Source organism: Grammomys surdaster, unplaced genomic scaffold (genome assembly GCF_004785775.1).
Source record: "Grammomys surdaster isolate TR1022 unplaced genomic scaffold, NIH_TR_1.0 125946, whole genome shotgun sequence".
In the NCBI taxonomy this organism is placed as follows: domain Eukaryota; kingdom Metazoa; phylum Chordata; class Mammalia; order Rodentia; family Muridae; genus Grammomys; species Grammomys surdaster.
The window spans coordinates 1,334,101-1,353,506 of NW_021620768.1; the positions used below are offsets into that span (position 1 = coordinate 1,334,101).

Genomic DNA, 19,406 nt, shown 5'->3' on the forward strand with positions numbered 1-19,406 from the left:
GTGTGTCATTGTAGGAGTGAGCTTTGAGACCCTCCTCCTAGCCACCTGAAAGACAGTCTGGCTTCCTGTGGATGAAGATGTAGAATTCTCAGCAACTCCTGCACCATGGCTGCCTGGGCACTGCCATCTTCCCTGCCTTGGTGATAATGGACTGACCCTCTGAAACTGTAAGCCGGCCCCTATTAAGTGTTGTCTTTTATAAGAATTGCCTTGGTCATGGTGTCTCTTCATAGCAACAGAAACTCTAAGATGATCACCAGGCCTGTGGGATTTTATTGTGGTTTTAGTTAGTTAGTTTGTTTATTTATTTATTCATTGGTTATTAAAAAGTATTTATATATTTTATTTATTTGAGTACACTGTAGCTGTCTTCAGGCACACTAAAAGAAGGCATCGGATCCCATCACAGATGGTTATGAGCCACCATGTGGTTGCTGGGAATTGAACTCAGGACCTCTGGAAGAGCAGTCTTAACTGCTGAGCCATTTCTCCAGCCATGTTAGACCACTTGTACTCCTGAAAGAATTCTTCGTGTATTGAGATTACAGATATAATGCTAAGCCTAGCTCATTTCTCTCCTATTCTGTCAAGATCTCTTGTTTTTTTGTTTTTTGTTTTGTTTGTTTGTTTGTTTCCCATAAATATAGATCTGAAAGACATGGTTTCTACTTGATTCATGGCTAAAATAAAAGCATTTAGCATGGTCGAGTGCTTGCATGCATGAATCACTAGGTTTAGGCCCCAACACTGCTAAATGGAACACCTTACCCTGCCTACTTTCAATAGTCAGGAACAAGGACAGGCCCCTTTCTGGGTTGCCTAGAGAGACCTCAGCCCCCTTAGGGATCTGTGTCACTGTTTTTCTGTCTTGCTGTCTCTCCTTATCTCTATCTTTTTTTTTTTTTTCTCGAAGACAGGCTTATCTCTATCTTTGCAGCCTTTCTCTGTCCCTGTTTTTGTGTCTCTGTCTCCCTATCTTACTGTTCTTGGTTCTGTTTGTAGCTCTCTCTCTCTCTCTCTCTCTATTCCTCTCTGTTGTCTGTCTCTGTCTCTCTGTTCCTGTCTCTTGCTGTAGCGGGTACATTTGCAATAAAGCTCGGTGATTGGGCAGTATGAAAGGTAGGTGGAGTGAGGAGTTGGGAGGAGAGAAGGAGAGGAAGGGGAGGAGAAAGGAGAGAGGGAGCAGCCATGGAGAACCATGGTCGAAAGCTGTCCTGGGTAGCAACTTCTATCAAAAGGATAGGATAGTTAACAACTCTAATTGTGAGGGCATCTTGTTAATTGAGCATTTCTAAATATATAAATCCTTTGAATAATCTTTAAGCATTAAGAGTCTTCATTCTACCCGGTACTGTGAGGATGGCGGAGATTGTCAGGGGTTTAGCTGAGCTTTGTGGGAACAGCGTGGTGAATTGGCAGAGCCAGCCTCCACGGTGGCATCTCATGGGTGCCAGGGCTGGAGTTTTTAAGTAGCCAGAGCCGCAGTCCGAGCCAGAGCAGCAGGAAAATGGCGACTGCCCAGGAACAAGCTGGACCGGGCACCGTTTGTAAAATATCTCCCGAGTCCAGCAGTGGTGGCACACGCCTTTAATCCCAGCACTTGGGAGGCAGAGGCAGGCAGATTTCTGAGTGCGAGGCCAGCCTGGTCTATAGAGTGAATTCCAGGACAGCCAGGGCTATACAGAGAAACCCTGTCTTGAAAAACCAAAAAAAAAAAAAAAAAAAAAAAAAAAAAAAAAAAAAAAAAAAACCTCCCGTTACATCTTGCTCTCAATGGCCTCTGATCTGTTTTGTACTTACCCAGTGTAGTGACATATTGCCCATATGCTGTGGTCTTAGGGAACAACAACGACAACAACAATACTGCAGCTGAAAGTCTCACAGATTCCTCGAAGCCAAGAGAATACAGCTCAAAGAGTATTTGTCTAGTATTCACAGTGCCCTGGGGTACACCCACACCACAGCAATCCTATAATGAATGCATCCTCCAAAGGCTGAGAGACGGCTCCCCGTAGGTATAATTATTTGCAACTTAATTTTAAGAGCGGTTCAATCTCTTCTCTAGCCCACCACCCAGCAGAGGTAGTGGAAGAGAAAAGTCATTAGGCTATGGGGGAAGTGGACCTGTTCATCAATAGTTCTTTGGGGGGGGGCTCAATCTTCTTTGGCAGCAGTTCAGTCCCGTACCAAACACCAAATATGATTCAGCAGCTGCAGAGCAGTCCTCTAGGCAGGCAGACAACAGTCACAAACCAGCAGCTACAGTCCAGTCCCTTCAGCAAGTAGACACCAAGCAACTGTAGTTCAATCCTGAAGAGACCACCAGGCTCACCAACTGACCCGAGGTGAGGCCACAGAATCGGCAAGTTGCCACAAGAACCTTGAGAGCAGTTCTTGGGTGAGTTTCTCTCAATGACAGCGTTGTCACAGGTTGAGCTCAACAACACTATGTATGAAGAACCAATACATGCGAATCTTTAGTGAAGAATATTGAGCTGGAGCAAACCAAACCAAAACTCAGTGCCCGTCTCCCACTGTCTGTGGGGTCACACTTATACTCCTTTGTAGAACCCTGAAGGGTTGCCATGCTCTGGCTGAGACTTTCCGTGTGCTGCTGCCTACCAAGTAACAGTCTGCGGTTTTTCTAGGATCAAAACATCCCGATGTAGGCATGGTGCCCCAGGAAGGGAATTTACATTTGACATCCCATTGTCCCCCAGTTGAGTTCCTGTTTGTGTTTTTCCTTCCCTGGCTTGGTGCATATATTGAACCTGCTCAGTAAAAGTTTTGGCATTCTCTCTTAACAAATGACCTGAGTCTGTGTCTTCCTTTAGTCCCCCAGGCCGGCACCCGAGCTCGGTACTTTGGCGGCACTGGTGCTGTCACTTCTTCATCACGTGTCCTTTCACATGTTTGCTTTAGCAAAACATCCTTTCACCTGCGTGCCCCAGCAAAACATCATTCGACATAACTGACTCATCCAAGGCTATTGAGCTAAAAGGGGCAAATTCAGAGCTATAGTCCTGCGCAAGGCACAGTGTCATAAGGTCCATGTTCGAGTACTTGCAGTCTCTTTAGAACATGGTCAGTGCTAAAAGAACTCTGCTGAGAAGAGCAGAGAAAGGCCTCTTACCTTCTTCCCACTGGAGACCTCTGTGCCTGAGGAAAATCTACATGATCCACAGTAGTAGTATGGAACAGGCATACAAGCCAAACACTGATAATCATAAGGACATTTATGTTAGAGCAAATCTTTGGTATACAGATGATTTTTCCATTTTTAAAAGAGGAAAGAAGATTTCCCTGTGAATGGTAGGTTTGCTTGTTTATTCTTATGTAGAGTTGAATCTTGGCTGATCATTTGATACTTCTGGGCCATGGTGGAACATCTTTAATATTTTCAGAATTGATCCATACTTTGATTTAAAAATAGTTTATTGTTATTTTTATGTGTGTATGTCTGCATGGACGTGTATCGCTGTGTTTGGATGCATGCAGAGGTCAGAGGCCTTTGATGTCCCTGGAGTGGATGTGGGTGCTGGGAACTGTGCTTGGATCCTTGTATCTCCCCAGCCCAGATATCCTGATTTTGTAACTATCAGTGCTGTGAATGCCAGCCCCATATGAATCATTCTGCCCAGAGCAGAAGTATGTTTAGGACCATTTCAGAAATTGTGGGAAATTTTGTCCTAATGCCAAACCAAAATTCACTGAAGGATTTTTTGTTTCCTTTTCAGGCAGGATTTTACTATGTAATCCTGGCTGGCCAGGAACTCATTGCTATGTAGAGGCTGGCCTCGAACTCAGAGATTGGCTTGACTGCTGGGATTAAAGAAATTAAACTGGGAGCCGGGCGGTGGTGGCGCACGCCTTTAATCCCAGCACTTGGGAGGCAGAGGCAGGCGGATTTCTGAGTTCGAGAGTTCGAGGCTAGCCTGGTCTACAGAGTGAGTTCCAGGACAGCCAGGGCTACACAGAGAAACCCTGTCTCGAAAAACCAAAAAAAAAAAAAAAAAAAAAAAAGAAATTAAACTGGGGCTGGAGAGATGGCCCAGTGGTTAAGAGCACTGACTGCTCTTCCAGAGATCCCGAGTTCAATTCCCAGCAACCACATGGTGGCTCACAACCATCTGTAATGGGATCTGATGCCCTCTTCTGGTATTGTCTGAAGACATCAACAACAGCATACACATATACATAAAATGAATTAATTAATTAAAAAAGAGAGAGAGATTAAACTGGCCTCACTGAACGAAGTTTGATGAAACTCAAGACATCAACTCAAACAGCTATTTAAAAGAATTTAGACTTGTTATTGTTATTATTGGTGTGTGTGTGTGTGTGTGCGCGCGCGCGCGCGCGCGCGCCTGTGTGTGTGTATACAGATGCACCATGCATCAGTTCTCTCCTCACTATGTGGGTCTCTGAACATCACGGCAGGGAGCATGGCAGCAGGCAGGCTGGTGTGGTACTGGAGCAGCCGCTGAGTGCTCACATCTCAATGAACAAGCACAAGGCTGAGAGAGGCGCTACTCCAATCTCTCTCAAAGCCTGCCCTCAGTGACATACCTCCTCCAACAAGGCCACACCTCCCAATCCTTCTTAAACAGGTCCACCAAGCATTCAAACATTTGAGCCTATGGGTCCCTTGTAATAAATCCACAGCTTCATTTCTTTCTTCTCCAGACTTCATCGTCAGCCACCAGAGGGCTCCCCTGAGAGCCGCCTAATTTCCTAACTGAGTAAATGACAAGCGTGTACAAAGGAGAAAAACTTTCTTGAGCTGATGACGTTTCTTGCCATTCTCCTTTTCCTGATGCGGGGTTGGGAAGGGGAGGACGTCTCTCTGTGGTTACAAACTGGGCATTATGTCTGTTAATATCAACTGGGCTGGCTGGGAAGGGGTGCTGGCATAGGCCTTTGATCCCAGCACTGGGGAGGCTAAGGCAAGGGCATCCCTATGATTTCGAGATCAGTGTGAGCTATATAGAGATACCAACCATCTAAAGAAAAGGGGGCAGGGGGTTACTGCCCAGGCTGGCCTCAATCCTACTTCAGCCTCCGGAGCACTGAGAAGCTTCTCTCAGTAATCAGTGGGTTCTTGCTTCGGGCAGTGTCTCTCTGCAATGTTGCCTCTCTTGGGGGTGAATATTTACTGTTTTACACAAAACACTGCACAGTCCGTTTTTCCAACAGTTCATGAGGTTTCCAACACCAAGCCATTTTATAAATGAGAAGCTGAGTCTCAGAGGATTTGAGTAAGGGTGTGTAGAGAAATGAGGTCTTACGGTGTTCCAGGGTGTCTGACTATATCTCAAGCCTCTCTCAGAAAATCACCGGACGGGATACCCCAGAGCAAGGCTGCACTTTGGTTCTTCTCTTCTGCGTCCAGATAAAGCAGGGACTCGGCTGCGTGTTGAACTGAACTCTAAAGGGTTAAGGCCTAGGGGCCGCCCCTTTTCCGCCCGACCGGCGGGAGTATGAATACCCTCGCTCCAGCTCCCTGCTGGAATCCTCCGCTTCCGCTGGGTCACTGTCGCCGCTACTCCTTTTCTCCCCCTTAAAAGCTCCAAGGGCCACTCCCTTCTCTAGTGCTCCTCGTCCGCTCGCCCTCGTGGGGCCAGACCAGCGACATGGAGGGTTGCGTGGGGGAAGAATCTTTTCAGATGTGGGAGCTCAATCGACGCCTGGAGGCCTATCTGACCCGGGTCAAGACGCTAGAGGAGCAGAACCAGCTGCTCAGCGCTGAGCTTGGGGGACTCCGGGCACAGTCCGGAGACGCCTCCTGGCGAGCCCGAGCCGACGACGAGCTGGCAGCCCTACGAGTCCTCGTCGATCAGCGCTGGCGGGAGAAGCACGAGGCTGAGGTGCAGCGCGACAACCTTGCAGAAGAGCTGGAGAGCGTGGCGGGCCGGTGCCAGCAGGTGCGGCTCGCCCGGGAGCGGACCATCGAGGAGGTCGCCAGCAGCCGACGCGCGCTCGAGGCGGAGAAGAGTGCTCGGGGCTGGCTGAGCACCCAGGCGGCCGAGCTGGAGCGCGAGTTAGAGGCTCTGCGAGCCGCACACGAGGAGGAGCGCGCGCACCTGAACGCTCAGGCCGCCTGTGTGCCGCGCCGGCCCCCCGCGCCGCCCCACGGATCCCCCGTCCGGGCCCCCGAAGTGGAGGAGCTGGCCAGGCGGCTAGGCGAAGTGTGGCGCGGGGCGGTGCGTGACTACCAGGAGCGCGTGGCTCACATGGAGCGCTCGCTGGGCCAGGCCCGCGAGCGGCTGGGCCAAGCCGTGCGGGGCGCTCGGGAGAGTCGCTTAGAGCTGCAGCAGCTGCAGGCTGATCGCGACAGCCTCCAGGAGCGCAGAGAGGCGCTGGAACAGAGATTGGAAGGCCGCTGGCAGGACCGGCTGCAGGCCACTGAAAAGTTTCAGGTGAGGAGGGTCACTGACCCCACGGTAAGACCAAGCCCTAGGAAGTCCTCTGGATGGCAAGAGACCTTCAGGAAAGGGGTGGGGGCAAGGGCAACAGTATTCAGGAGTCCCTGCCCAGAGCAAGCTCAGGTCCTAGACTTTCCTATCCAGGCAGGATGGATGGATGGATGGAATTCTGAGACCTCCTAGCACAGCCTTCTTGAAAGGCCCAGAGGCCAATACCCACGGTAGCAGCTCTTCACTCTTTGAGAGGCAGCTTCCCTCTAGGAAGACTCCCTGCGCCCTTCCCTATGCTATTGTCAGTCAGAAAGTGCCCAGCCCATGCTCCCTCAGCACCAGAAGGTCCTTAGCAACCATAGTGAAGGAAGGCGGGGTGAGCCACCGCTGACCACCATCCCCTCTCTGTGTCAAGGCTTCTCAGCTCCCTGAAGCACATTCCAAAGGCCTGGGACATCCTCCCCCTTATACTGCACAGATGTGACCAACAGCTGAGAAAACAGCCTCTTGCCTGGCCCAGACAGAAGTCCCGACATGGCCACCTGCCCACTCTTCTTGGGGGAGAAAGATTCCAGAACACGTGGGAAGTGGAGGAACCTAGCCTGCTATGAGGAGCTGGGGGCAGTGATGGCCCAACTGCTTTCCTTCCAAGTCCTCCCAAGCCGACTCTTGATAAATTGCTTTTTTTTCTGTTTACACTTTACCTCCTCTTCCGGTCTGTAACCCATCTCCTCTCCTTTACCCCATCTCCTCCCGTGGAAGCTAGAGTTTCAATAGCATGTGTTACCATTTAATCAGCATCCTCAAGAGAAGCCTGGCCTAGGAGAGGCCTGGAGTGTTCCCTATGCTTGTCTGGGGGATCCAGCGCAATGCTCCAGGCAGGGAGGACATGGGTAGAGGAATAGGAGTCTGCCCTACAAAGACACAGGAGTAGTAAGGAGCATCAGGGCCCAGTGCAGAGGGCCCTTCCACTCACTCTTCCCGCTTGCTTTGCAGCTGGCTGTGGAAGCTCTGGAGCAGGAGAAGCAGGGTCTACAGAGTCAGATCGCTCAGATCCTGGAAGGTGGGCAGCAGCTGGCACACCTCAAGATGTCCCTTAGTCTGGAGGTGGCTACATACAGGTACACACAGTGTTGACTCTTCTTGGCTGAAGGGCCCAGAAACTTGGCTCTGTACTTTCCGTGACTCTCAGCTGTCGCTCTGTAAAACCGTTCTATTTATGTTTGTATATATGCTACATGTGTACAAGTGTCTTAAGAGCCCAGAAGAAGGCATTGGGTCCCCTGCAGCTTGAGTTATAGGTTGGGAGCAGCTCCACATTGGTGCTGTGAACCAAATCCCTGTTCTCTGTAAGAGCAGCAAGCACTCTTAACCACTGAACCATCTGTCTAGCCCTCAGATTCACTTAAAACTTTTTATTACATTTATTTATATAATGCATTTGTCTGTGATGGAGGCTTATGAGTCCTAGAGATCAAACAGGCTGTCTGATGTGGCAGCTTTGTAGGCATGCACTTGAGCCCACCTGCCCCCTCTGGAGTTCAGGACAGATGAGATGGTAACGCTTAAAGAGGCAGCTCAGTCTTCAGAGAGGAGACCAGAGGGTACAGGCTCCTGCACTTGAGTTCTTTGAAAGGCAGGCAATCTCCAGTGTCTATGCCAACATCCTGGGGATATCTGGGCAATCTCAGAAGAGAGACCTTGCAGGTTTGCCTGATCGTGCTAACCTGGCACCAGGCCTGGGCCTCAGCTGTGTCTGGGGTAAGAGCTGGGCTTCTAGCCTTCTGCCTCCTTTCAAGCCCTAGTGTTACTGGCCCTGCCCAGCTCCTTGTCCCTTTCTCGGTTGCCTCAGGAAGGCTGAGCGGAACCACTCTGGTGATATGTGTATAGCCCCTGTCTGTGTTGTGTCTCTTGTGGGAAAGGTCCCCAGCTGGAGTCCCACTGTTGAAGGCTGAGGATGTTCCTCCCACCCCCCAGAGTATGGGGCCAGGCCAGGATGTCCCCCTTCTCCAGAATCCACTGGCAAAGAGCCAAGACCAGAGACAGGTCTAGGAGAGGAGCTGGAGGGTAGGGCCCAGAGAAGGAAAGCCAGTGAGTGTCTTGGAAGGACTGAATGCACAAGGTGGGATGCTGCGTGAGACAGAGGAAAGGCTGCTTTGAGAACCAGATGTGCTCAGAGGCTGTGGATGGAAACAAGAGACTAGTTCTGAATCCCTTGTGAACTGGTTTCCCTCAACTCCTCCAATCAGCTCCATAGGCCACGGAGGTAGGGGCATGAACCTAAAGACCTCTGCCCTGAGGGGTTTGTGATCCTAAGATGAGGGCCTTAGCTCCAGTCAGTCCTCTGAGGGGAAGGGTCCAGGCAGCTCTGAGGAATGTAACCACTGGTGTTTGAGTTCTGAAAAGGATTTGGAGAAGGGGAGCTGAATTCACTTGCTTTTGTTTGTCACCAGCTCTGGGGACAGAGGAGAGAGCCATCCCATGGGAACAGCCTGAGAATTCCCACTTCCCCTGAGGAGCCCCCCCTTCTCAGGCCCTCCAGATGGTAGTGTGGACAAAAGGCAATAATTAGCATGAGAATCAGCCTCTCTCCCAGAGGATGAGGTCATCGGCCTTGGCCTTGGGTGGGGAGGCGGAGACTGATCTGAGGAGTCTGATCTAAGTGTTAGCAATTCACTTGGCCCTGCATCCGACTGTGGGAATCTGCATGTGGGGTCTCCCTGGGTCTCAAATATGGGTTGACCAAGTATATATCTGCGGATATATGTCTGTGTGGCTTTCATATGACAGTGGTCACAATAAAGAATGATCCTGCAGTGGCAGGACATGCAACCTCAGCTGGGGCTGACCCTATCTCCTCCCCCCCGCCCCCCAGGACTCTGCTGGAGGCTGAGAACTCTCGGTTGCAGACACCTGGACGGAGTTCCCAGGCTTCTCTTGGCTTTCCTGGTAAGAGGCAGATCCAAATGCTCTAGAATCTCTCCTTGGAAGCTCTCCCTAAGCGGCATCAGTCTAAGTCTTCACTCCCTGGTCCCAACCATACTGATGTTCCTAGTCTAGCCAGTAGGGTCAGACAAAATGACCGATGTGAGGGCTGCTCTGGGGTGAGGTCAGGACATACTTACAGTGTTTCTTACTCTGCTTTTCCAGACCCCAAGCTGAAGCTGCATTTTCTTGGCATACCAGAGGACCAGCACCTGGGATCTGTGCTCCCTGTCCTCAGCCCGACATCCTTCCCTTCCCTCTTGCCTAATACCCTTGAGACTCCTGTGACAGCCTTTCTGAAGACACAGGAATTCCTTCAGGCCAGAACCCCCACCTTGGCCAGCACTCCCATCCCACCTATGTCTGAGGCTCCCTGTCCTACAAATGCAGAGGTCAGAGCCCAGGATGTCCCTCTTTCCCTGCTCCAGACACAGGCTGGGAGGCAGCAGGCTCCAGAGCCTCTTTGGGCTGAGGCCACAGTGCCTCGTTCTACTAGTGTCCTCCCAGAACTAGAGGAGCCTGGGGGCAAGCAGCCAGGCCACTTCCCTGTTGACCCAACCTCTTTAGCCCCACCCCTTAGCCCCCAGCATCCTATTTTAGAGGCTAAAGATGGAGAGTTCAATGAGTCTAGAGTTTCTAGCATATTCCAGGAAGAAGAAGGGCAAATCTGGGAACTCATAAAGAAAGAAGCAGCCATAGAGGTAAAAGTAGAGAACAGCTTAGCACAGGAAACACAAGAAAGTGGTCTGGACATGGAAGAAATCCAGGATTCCCAGGGACCTTTGCAAAAGGAAGTCTTGGAGGCTCTAGGAGAGGAGCCACTGATGTCTCTGAAAATCCAGAGCCATGAGACATCAGAGAAGGAGAATTGTAATTCATCTATAGAAGAGAACCTGGGAACACTAAAAGGCCCAGAAAAAGAAAAACAAACACCACCGAAGTGTTTAGAAGAAAAGAATGTAGAGGCAGAGAAAACTCTAGAAAATGGGGTTCCTGAACTAACTAAGCCTTTAAGAAAAGAAGACCCAAGAATCGAGGGCCAAGAATTAATGTCTCCTGAAGGTACACTAGAGACAGTTTCATTTCTAGAAAAGGAAAATCAAGAAGTAGTGAGGTCTTCAGAAGAGGGGAACTTAGAATCATTGACAACTTTTAAAGAGGAGAACCAACACCCACTAGGACGTTCAGAAGCTGAGGACCAGATGCTGGAAGGACTGATAGAGAAAGAGGATCAGAGCTTCCCAGGATCTCCAGAAGAGGATCAGGAGGCATTTAGACCTCTGCAGAAAGAGAATCAGGAGCCACTAACATGTGAAAAAGCAGAGGTCCAGATGCATGAGAGACTGATAGAAAAGGAGAGTCTGGAGTCCCTGAAGTCTCCAGAAGAAGAGGACCAGCATGCATTTAGACTTATGCAGAAAGAGAATCAGGAGCCACTAAGGTGTGAAGATGCAGAGGACCAGATGCTTGAGAGACTGATAGAAAAGGAGAGTCAAGAGTCCTTGAAGTTTCCAGAAGAAGAGGGTCAGGAGGCATTTAGTCCTCTGCAGAAAGAGAATCAAGAGCCACTAAGGTGTGAAGAAGCAGAGGACCAGATGCTTGAGAGACTGATAGAAAAGGAGAGTCAGGAGTCCCTGAAGTCTCCAGAAGAAGAGGACCAGAGGATTGGGAAGCCTCTAGAAAAAGAGAATCAAGAATCTCTGAGGTCTCTTGATGAAAACCAGGAGACCATTGAACCACTAGAAAGCAGGAACCAGAGGCCACTGAGATCTCTAGAAGTAGAAGAGGAGGAGCAGAGGATTGTGAAACCTCTAGAAAAAATGAGCCAGAACTCCTTCGAATCTCTAGAAAAAGAGAATGCACAGCCACTGAGGTATCTGGAAGAAGATGACTGCATGATGAAGAACCTGCTAGACGACAAGACTCACGAGACCCTGGGTTCTCTTGAAGATAGAAATGGGGAGAGCATTATACCACCAGAAAGTGAGACCCAGGGTTCATTGAGGCCTCCAGAAGAGGAAGACCAGAGGATTGTGAACCATCTAGAAAAAGAAAGCCAAGAGTTCCTGAGGTGTCTAGAAGAAGAAGAGCAGGTGATAGAGAGATCTCTAGAAGGAGAGAATCATGAACCATTGAGTTCTATAGAAAAAGAGGACCAGATGGTTGAGAGCCAGCTAGAGAAAGAGAGTCAGGACTCAGGGAAGTCTCTTGAAGATGAGAGCCAGGAGACTTTTGGATCTCTAACAAAAGAGAATCCAGAGTCCCTGAGATCTCTAGCAGCTCAGGACCAAGAGGAACAGAAACTTGAACAAGACACCCAACAGACACTGAGGGCTGTAGGGGATGAGCAGATGGCAGCGAGCCCACCAGAAAAGGTGGATCCAGAGTTACTGAAGCCTCTTGGAAAAAACCAGGAAATAGTTAGATCTCTTGACAAAGAGAATCAAGAGTCACTAGTGTCACTGAAAGAAAAAGGTATGGAGACAGTGAAGTCTTCAGAAACAGAGAATATACAACCACTGGAGACTGCAGAAGAGGACCTGGAAAGAAGGAAGTCAATAGATACTCAGGAGTCATTGTGGTCTACCGAAGTGACTAGCGAGACAATAGAACCTCTAGAAGATGAGACCCAAGAACAACTGGGGTGTGTGGATGAGAACCAAGAGATGCTCACACCCCTTGAAAAGGAGAGTCAAGAACTGAGATCTCTGGGCAAGTGGAACCTAGAGACTGTGGAATCAACAGGAGCGGTAGAGGACAGTCAGTACCTGGAAGTGGAAGAGAGCCTGGAGAGGGAATGGCACCAAGAGTCACTGAGGTCTCTGGGAGAGGTGAAGCAGGAGCTGCCTGGGTCTGGAAATCAACAGAGGTGGGAGGATGTGGTGAAGGATGGAGCAGTGGGTCAGGAAGAACCTTTGGGGACCACAGGAGTGGAAACTGAGGATAAGGCAGAGTTACATCTGAGGGGGCAAGATGGGGAAGAAGAAGCTGTAGAGGAAGGGGAGCTGCTGCAGGATGTCGTGGGGGAGGCCTGGAGTCTGGGGAGCTCTGAGCTCAAGGAGCAGAGGGTCCCTGCTGAGGCCCTCAACAACCTAGAGGGACAACCAGAGCAGATGGCGGCCCTAGAGGTCCCAGTTGTTCAGGGAATGTCAGAGGTGACAGAGCAAGATGAGGATAGAGTCCAAGCAGATGAAGAAGACTCTGTAGAGGTGACCCTGGGGTTAGAGGCTACCAGAGCTGGACTGGAACCCGAGCAGGAAGTGGTAGGGCTAGTGGACCCAAGGCATTTCGCCAGGAAGGAGGCCATTCACCCATCCCTGGGGGAGGAAAGTGTGAAGGCAAAGATAGCTCAGGGTTTGGAAGGGCCTGGAAAGGAACCAAAAGAGGCAGGTGCTCTGGACTCAGGGCTCCTTGAATTACCCAAGATTAGCAGTGAGGCTCTGGAATGCAAGGGCTGCGAAGAGGCTGAGTCCATGGAGGGCTGGGGAGTAGAGGAGGCCTCACTGGAGACCTCAGACCACGAGGGCAGCGATGCCCCTCAGCCCAGGCCCCCAGAGACAGAGGACGATGAGGGGGCACAGGCAGCACTGACGGTCCCTAGTCCCAAGCTCATGGAACCCTGTTCACACATCCCAATCCTGACAGATGCACATGAGCTGCAGCCCCAGGCAGAGGGGATCCAGGAGGCTGGGTGGCAGCCAGAAGCTGAGTCTGAAGCACTGGGAAGGGTAGAAGGGGAGCCAGTATTTGGTCCTGGGGAGATCCCCGAGGGCCTCCAGGATTGGGATGAGGGCAGAGAAGAAAGTGAGGCTGATGAACTAGGAGAAACTCTCCCTGACTCTACTCCCCTGGGCCTCTACCTGAGGTCTCCTGCCTCCCCAAAGTGGGACTTGGCTGGAGAACAGAGCCTTTCTCCTCAAGGAGAGGTCAGGAAGGAAGGTTGGGGTCCTGCTGTCCTGGCTGCTCAGGGCCTCCGTGATCCACCAGAGGAGGAGGAACAAGGCCACGACAACTCTGACCTATCATCTGAGGAATTTGAGGATCTCGGGACTGAGGCCTCACTTCTTCCAGGAGTTCCCAAGGAGGTGGCAGATCATCTGGGCCAAGTGCCCCCAGAACTGCAGCCTGCGTGCTGGGATCAGGGCGGGGAGTCTGATGGGTTTGCTGATGAGGAAGAGAGTGGGGAGGAGGGAGAGGAAGAAGATGCTGATGAGGACGGAGGAGAGTCAGGGGCTCAATGGTGGGGGTCAGGGCTTTCTGGTGGAGGCATCAGAGTCCAGGATATCACCCAAAGAGAGGACCTGGAACATGAATCTGTGGGTATCAGTGGTCTCTGGGATGATGGCTTGAGAGGTGCTGCAGCTAATGTTCCTATAACTGCCCTAGGGACAGTGTCTCAGGACAGTGCCGAGCCTTCTGGGTCAGAGGCGTCCGAGTCTGCTTCCTTGGAGGGGGAAGGTAGTCAAGTGACTGACCATTTAGATGTTCCCCAAGAGGTGACTAGCATGGTCCCAGGGGCAGGAGATACCTTTGATATCAGTGGCCAGGACCCCAACTTGGAGTCAGAGCAAGTGAATGGGAGGATGGAGAATGGACTAGTGCATTCTGAGGGGCAGGTGGTTCTGGATGGGGACGAGGATCAAGGATTCCCTTTACAGGAACAGGAGGTAGGTGCCCTGAAGGCCCCTTTGGTAGGGTCTCCTGTACATCTAGGCCCAAGCCAGTCCCTGAAGTTCACGCTGAGTGGAGTAGATGGAGATTCCTGGTCCTCAGGGGAAGACTAGAAACTGCCCCTCTGGCACTGAGGACTTAATGGTGGGGATGTCCCTCCCTGCTCTGGGCCAGCTCTCAGCTTTGATAACTTGACCTGTGGTATCTGTCCTGGAGAGGTGAGATCCGGCTTGGATCATCCTCAAGGCTCAGTCAGCTGAGCCCTACAGTTCTACACACCCTTTTTTCTGTGGCTCGCCTGCTGGAAGAGGCCCGGGCCCAGAGCTTTCCCACGAACGCTGCTCTGGCCAGAGCGTGCTAGCCCTACCTGTCTACAGTAGTGCCACCTGCACAAGGTCTGGTGTGTGCCCAGAGTAGCTGAGGGCAGCATTTATGACTGACCTTTCATCTCATCTCAGCCTGCTGAGATCTTCTTGTTCTTCTCTTCCTCCTTTGAATAAAGTTGTATCCCTACCTACAAAGTCTGGCTACTTTCTTCTAGCCTTCCAGAGACTCTTCTGGTTGAGAAACAATGGAGTGGAGGGGCTGGGAGAGGGAGCTCGAGCTTGGCCCGGAGGTGCTGCCTCTTGGGGAGGCCAGGTTGTCATCTCTCCCACAGCACTGATTACAGGGCCCTCTCACTGAATGTCCTCCTAACTAGCCCCTCTGTGACTCCAGCATAATTAGCCCCCTGGTTCCCAAACCCAAACAGTTGTCTGGCCTGTGATGAGTGACTGGGTTGGAGTGGGGAAGGGAGGAGAGAGGCCTAGCCCGCTTTAGTCTGGCTGTGCAGCCTCAGGTCAACAGTTTCTCTGAACTTCAAACCCAGCCACACACAGAGGAAGCTGGATTGTCCTGTGCTTTGGGTGGCCAGGCAGAACAGGGGAGGGGCCAGAGGAAGCCTCTGCTTTTGGCAACTGAGGCCTCCCATGGTACTGAAGCAGAAGAGAGGGAAGAAAGGCTAGCAGGGCCAGGAGAATGTAAGAGAGCTGCCAGGTGCGAATGCTACACACTGCCAGGAGTGACTCAGACTCAGTCCCAACAGTAGGCTTCTCTCCCCCAACATTTATGCGGAGTATGGAGGTACCAGAGGTTCCTGGATTTAGGTACCCATGGGCCTCAAAGTTGGGGTGTCCAAAGAAAAAGTATCTCTTAGGTAAACTGTTGAGAGGAAGACCAATGCCCAGATGCTCATCTAGACACTCTGAAGGGGAAGGGACTGGTTGGCCCCCACAAAAAGCCAAGTACCAAGCAGGCCCCTTTCCTTAGGATTAAGAGTTCCCAAGGAGGGTGGACAAGAGCTGTCTTAGCCAGCTGGCACTGTGAGCTCCTCTGTACACACCCTTCCTTCATGTTCTGGTTCCGGGGTCCATTTCATCCACACCCTTGCCCTGGGGGTCCAGGATCCTGATTCTCCTACTCCACCCTCCTGGCAGCCCAAGTCTCCTCTCTCCTTCCTGTATACTAATAACAAGGTCCTCCTGTCTCATTTGCCAGCTGACAGGCAGGGACCAGCATGTTGGCATCAGGCAGGCAAAGTCTGCCCCTCTAATAGGACAAGACATCCTTTGCTCTCTCTCTCTCCAGGCCTTTCAGTATCACTGCTTGGGTGGACACCAAGGACAGAGCTAAGCCAACTAGCCCTGCCTTGTACCGGATCCTCTTCCTGTCTCCTCACAAGCCTGTGGTCCTCTACAGTTATCCTAGCTGGCCACTGATGCTAATAACCCTATGACACAGGAGTCAGGATGTAAGTTAGATAGAAGTGAGGACTTCCCTAAGAGGATATACAGTAGGAGGCATGTATGTGTGGAAATGACCCTGTGTTCAAGCAGCAAGAGAATCAGGATCTAGACAGTGTCAGGGACACCCCTGGTTGTGATTCTACCTGTGTCAGTAGAATAACAACCACCTTAGTGTGATTGTTATTCTACTGACTGTTCATACAGAGCAGGCTCTGGGAACACTGACAACTTACAACACAGCTCTTTGTATAGGAGCTCCTGAGCAAAGGCCACACCATCTTGAAATGGTCTCTGAAGACAGATGCATGCTGGGTAAGGGTGCAGAACAGGGCAGGCTTCTCTGAGTGGCCAGTGTTGGGGTGGGGGGTGTCTCTAGGGTGTGTGTGTGTGTGTGTAAACCTAAAACAGGTAAGGTCCGAGCAGTGGGAGACAAAGCAGGCAGGGTGGTGGGAAGGGAGGAGGAAGCGGAGAAGGCCTTGGGGAGACTGCAGGAAGCCCTGGCAGAGGGGCAAAGTCCTCACCAAGAAGCCAGGAAGCATGGATTCTTCCTAAGAAAAATAATTTCTGAAAGGTTTATGCACAGGTGTCACTGCTGGGAGTTCTGTTTCCTGAGAAGGGCTGAGCAGGAGCCCCGTCAGTGGTGCAGGCAAAGGCCAAGGTGCAGGAGGGGGTAGTAAGATGGGGCAGCAGTGTGAACTCTTGGGAGCTGTGTGGGAGACCAGGCACAGGACAGCAGATGTCCCAGGGCTACATGCAAGCAACGGGATGTGTGGTGCTCTTTTCCAAGACAGAGAACCAAGCAAAGAACTGTGACAGCAGAATATGCATGTGACTCAGGAGAGAGCAGGGACAGGAGCTGAAATCTCCTCAGAGCCTTATAGAGTGAGGAGAGGCCCACAGAGACCCTGGGGACCCTCAGAAGTGGTCCAAGGGGGGGCACAAAACAGGCCAAGGTCTCTCAGAAGGTTCCAGCATTATCATGCTTCAGGAAGGCAAGGACCTGGAAGTCCCCTGAGTACAGTGTGAATGAGTGACAACTGTACATGCTTCTGAGGGTAGAGGACCCCCAGGAGTGAGGTGGGGGCAAGAGAGGAAACACTCCCCAGCACACACACACCCCGTATGAGACAGTGGGAGGTTATTCTGGGGCCTCCTTTGGTAAATATAGCCTCTGAGCTAGCTGGAGACAGGCTGGGGAGGGGGGCAGCGGAGGTGGCTTCCTCAGTTTGTTTGGGGCACTTCCTTATAAGGCCGAGCAGGCTGAGGCGCCTCCAAGGGTGAGGTCAGGGGCAGAGGCTCCCTTCAGCCCAACCTCATGCTGTCCCTGTAGCTGCCAGAGTCCCAAAGGAAATCAAAGTCTAGGCTTTGTACTACAGCCAAAGGCGCAAGCGTGGCCTCTTAGAGCCCTCCCTCTGCCTTCCTGCTGCGGGCACCCGTTCTGGGTGGGACTCTCTTGGGCCCCTTGATTCCTCAGATCCTGGGTTTTCTACCTGGGTGAAGGGAATTCTTCCTAGAGACAGTTCTCAGATGGATGAGATCATCCTCGACCCTCCTCCCCAGCGCTCAGCCTCTGGGGGAAATAAAAAACCAACCCACGATTCATTCATTGTCTGAAAGAAAATCTCCCTGTCCATTCTTGTGCTGCCCACAGCCCACACCCCAGCCTCGCCCTGGGACGCCAGCTGCTGCCACTTGACCTGTGCTGTTGCAGCTGCTGTCAGCGATGCCAACCTCTCTGGTGGGGGATGGAGGAATGTAGTTTCATTTCGTCTGGAATGTGCTGTCTGTACTACACGTAGAAGGGGAACCCACCCACCCGAGAAAACCGGAGAAGACTTGGCGTAGGGACAGGTCCCAAGTTCCTATTGTATGCCGTCCCACCTGTCAGGGGAGGGCTAAATTCCAGGGTGGGCACAACAGCAGGAAGGCTGGAAGTTAGCTGTGAGTCCTCCTGGGAGGAGGAAGAAGAGCCTGAACTGCCCTGGTTCAGGTAGTGAAGAACGGTTGCCAGCAGCCGTCCCTGAGCCCAGGAGCCACCTCAGGGCCACACTAGAGCATGAAGCTGCCGCAGGACAATGGGCATTGCTTGGCTCAGAGCAGAGGGGACGAGGAGTGAAGCCTCCAGCAGTTTGCTCTCACAGGCAATGGAACCGGTGTTTCTTCTTCCAGCTTCCCTGCTTTCTTCACCCCTCACCCCCTCACCCACCTCCTAACTCAACATCTGCCTCTACCTCAGCCCTCTCCAGTCCGGGTGCCCAGGGGCTCCAATGTCAATGCCCCCTGTAATCTAACGACCATTCTGTATGCTCTGTCCCAAAAGGATGGGGCCCAGGTGTCTGAAACCCAGGTCCTGGCACCCTCTTCTTCTCTCTCAGAGTCCCCTTCAATCATGGACTCCCCTCCCCAGCTCCAACCCCCCTCCCCACCCTTTTGACTCAGCTGCGGCTCCATAAATAAACTAAGGCAGGTGCCAGGAGGCCTCTGTCGAGGAACCCCCTCCCTGCAGCTGTGGGCTCAGCTGCTCACAATCTGTTGGCCCTAGGCCCCAGAGGGGTGCCTCTCCAGGAGACTTTGGCTAGCCCTGGAATCCCCCAGGTTTCTCTGGGGCCCTATGTTCCCACTAATGGACCACTCAGCACCAAGGGGTCCCTTCGGCTCTCCCTTTTCTTACCTCTCTCCCCTCCTCCCAGCCATCCAAAATGGCTCAGTCTCTCCAGGACAGTAGAGGGAGCTTCAGCTGACTCTAATGGGGGTAAACTGAGGCATGGAGTGACCTATCTTGTCAATGATGTAGTTTCTCCAGATGCCTCTTGGGGTCAGCAGAACATGGGCCAAGGAGACTGGCTTGCCTTTCATTGAGTATTAAATATGAGCAGTATTTAATTCCAGTCTTAAGTGGTCAGAAGCCTTCTCTCTGTTAACAATCCACTTAAACACCAAGGCATCTGGGTAGCCAGAGGCTCAGGGTCCACCCACTTAGCCTATCAGCTGAGCCACTGGCTGAGTGGGAGAGCATCCTCACATCCCATCTGCTTCTCTTTCCCAGCCTTTCCTCACTCTCTGTCCCTGAACTTTTCAGTTCTTCTGCCCAGGAGGAAGCTAGCTATTTTGCAGTAAGCCACATAGAAGCCAGGCATCAGGAAGGACCTCTGTTTGGGGAAGGGAAAACCAGTTGCATCAGGCCCTGAGAGAGGAGGCACCTGGGCAGGCACTCTGGGCCAGGATCTGACTACAGAGCCTGAAAAAGATCTCTGACAGGCGGTGGTGCATTTTTAGAAGTCTTTGGGAACTGCTAAGTCACTGTGGACTCTAGGACAATGGGAGCCTTTCTCTCTCCACGCAGGAGTCAGGCCTACAGACAGGGCCTCCCGGCTGGGACAAAGGCCCCAAGTGAGGACAGGGCAGTACTGTGGGAGGCAAGGGTATGGTGAAGACCGGGGAGGTGGAATGTGTCAGAGCATCCAGAGGCAGCGGGAACCTGGCAAAAGGCCAAGTCACAGGCTCCCAAGCGCCCCCGGGGCAATGCTCAAGCCCCTACCTATTGCCCTGG

At 51.9% G+C, this 19,406-nt stretch overlaps 1 protein-coding gene across 1 annotated transcript; it reads left to right on the plus strand.

Moving 5' to 3' along the window:
• Positions 1–5,523: 5,523 nt before the first annotated feature.
• Positions 5,524–14,593, plus strand: Nes (nestin). The gene is made up of 4 exons (XM_028753188.1): positions 5,524–6,419; positions 7,413–7,537; positions 9,292–9,365; positions 9,567–14,593. The coding sequence occupies exons 1-4, from the start codon at positions 5,634–5,636 to the stop codon at positions 14,183–14,185; spliced, it is 5,604 nt and encodes a 1,867-aa protein (XP_028609021.1). The 5' UTR covers positions 5,524–5,633; the 3' UTR covers positions 14,186–14,593.
• The last annotated feature ends 4,813 nt before the right edge of the window (positions 14,594–19,406 follow it).

Coding starts and splice junctions, on each gene's coding strand:
- Nes (XM_028753188.1), top strand. CDS start 5,634: ATGGAGGGTTGCGTGGGGGAAGAATCTTTTCAGATGTGGGAGCTCAAT. Junction 6,420..7,412: donor AGGCCACTGAAAAGTTTCAG/GTGAGGAGGGTC, acceptor CTTGCTTTGCAG/CTGGCTGTGGAAGCTCTGGA. Junction 7,538..9,291: donor CTGGAGGTGGCTACATACAG/GTACACACAGTG, acceptor CCCGCCCCCCAG/GACTCTGCTGGAGGCTGAGA.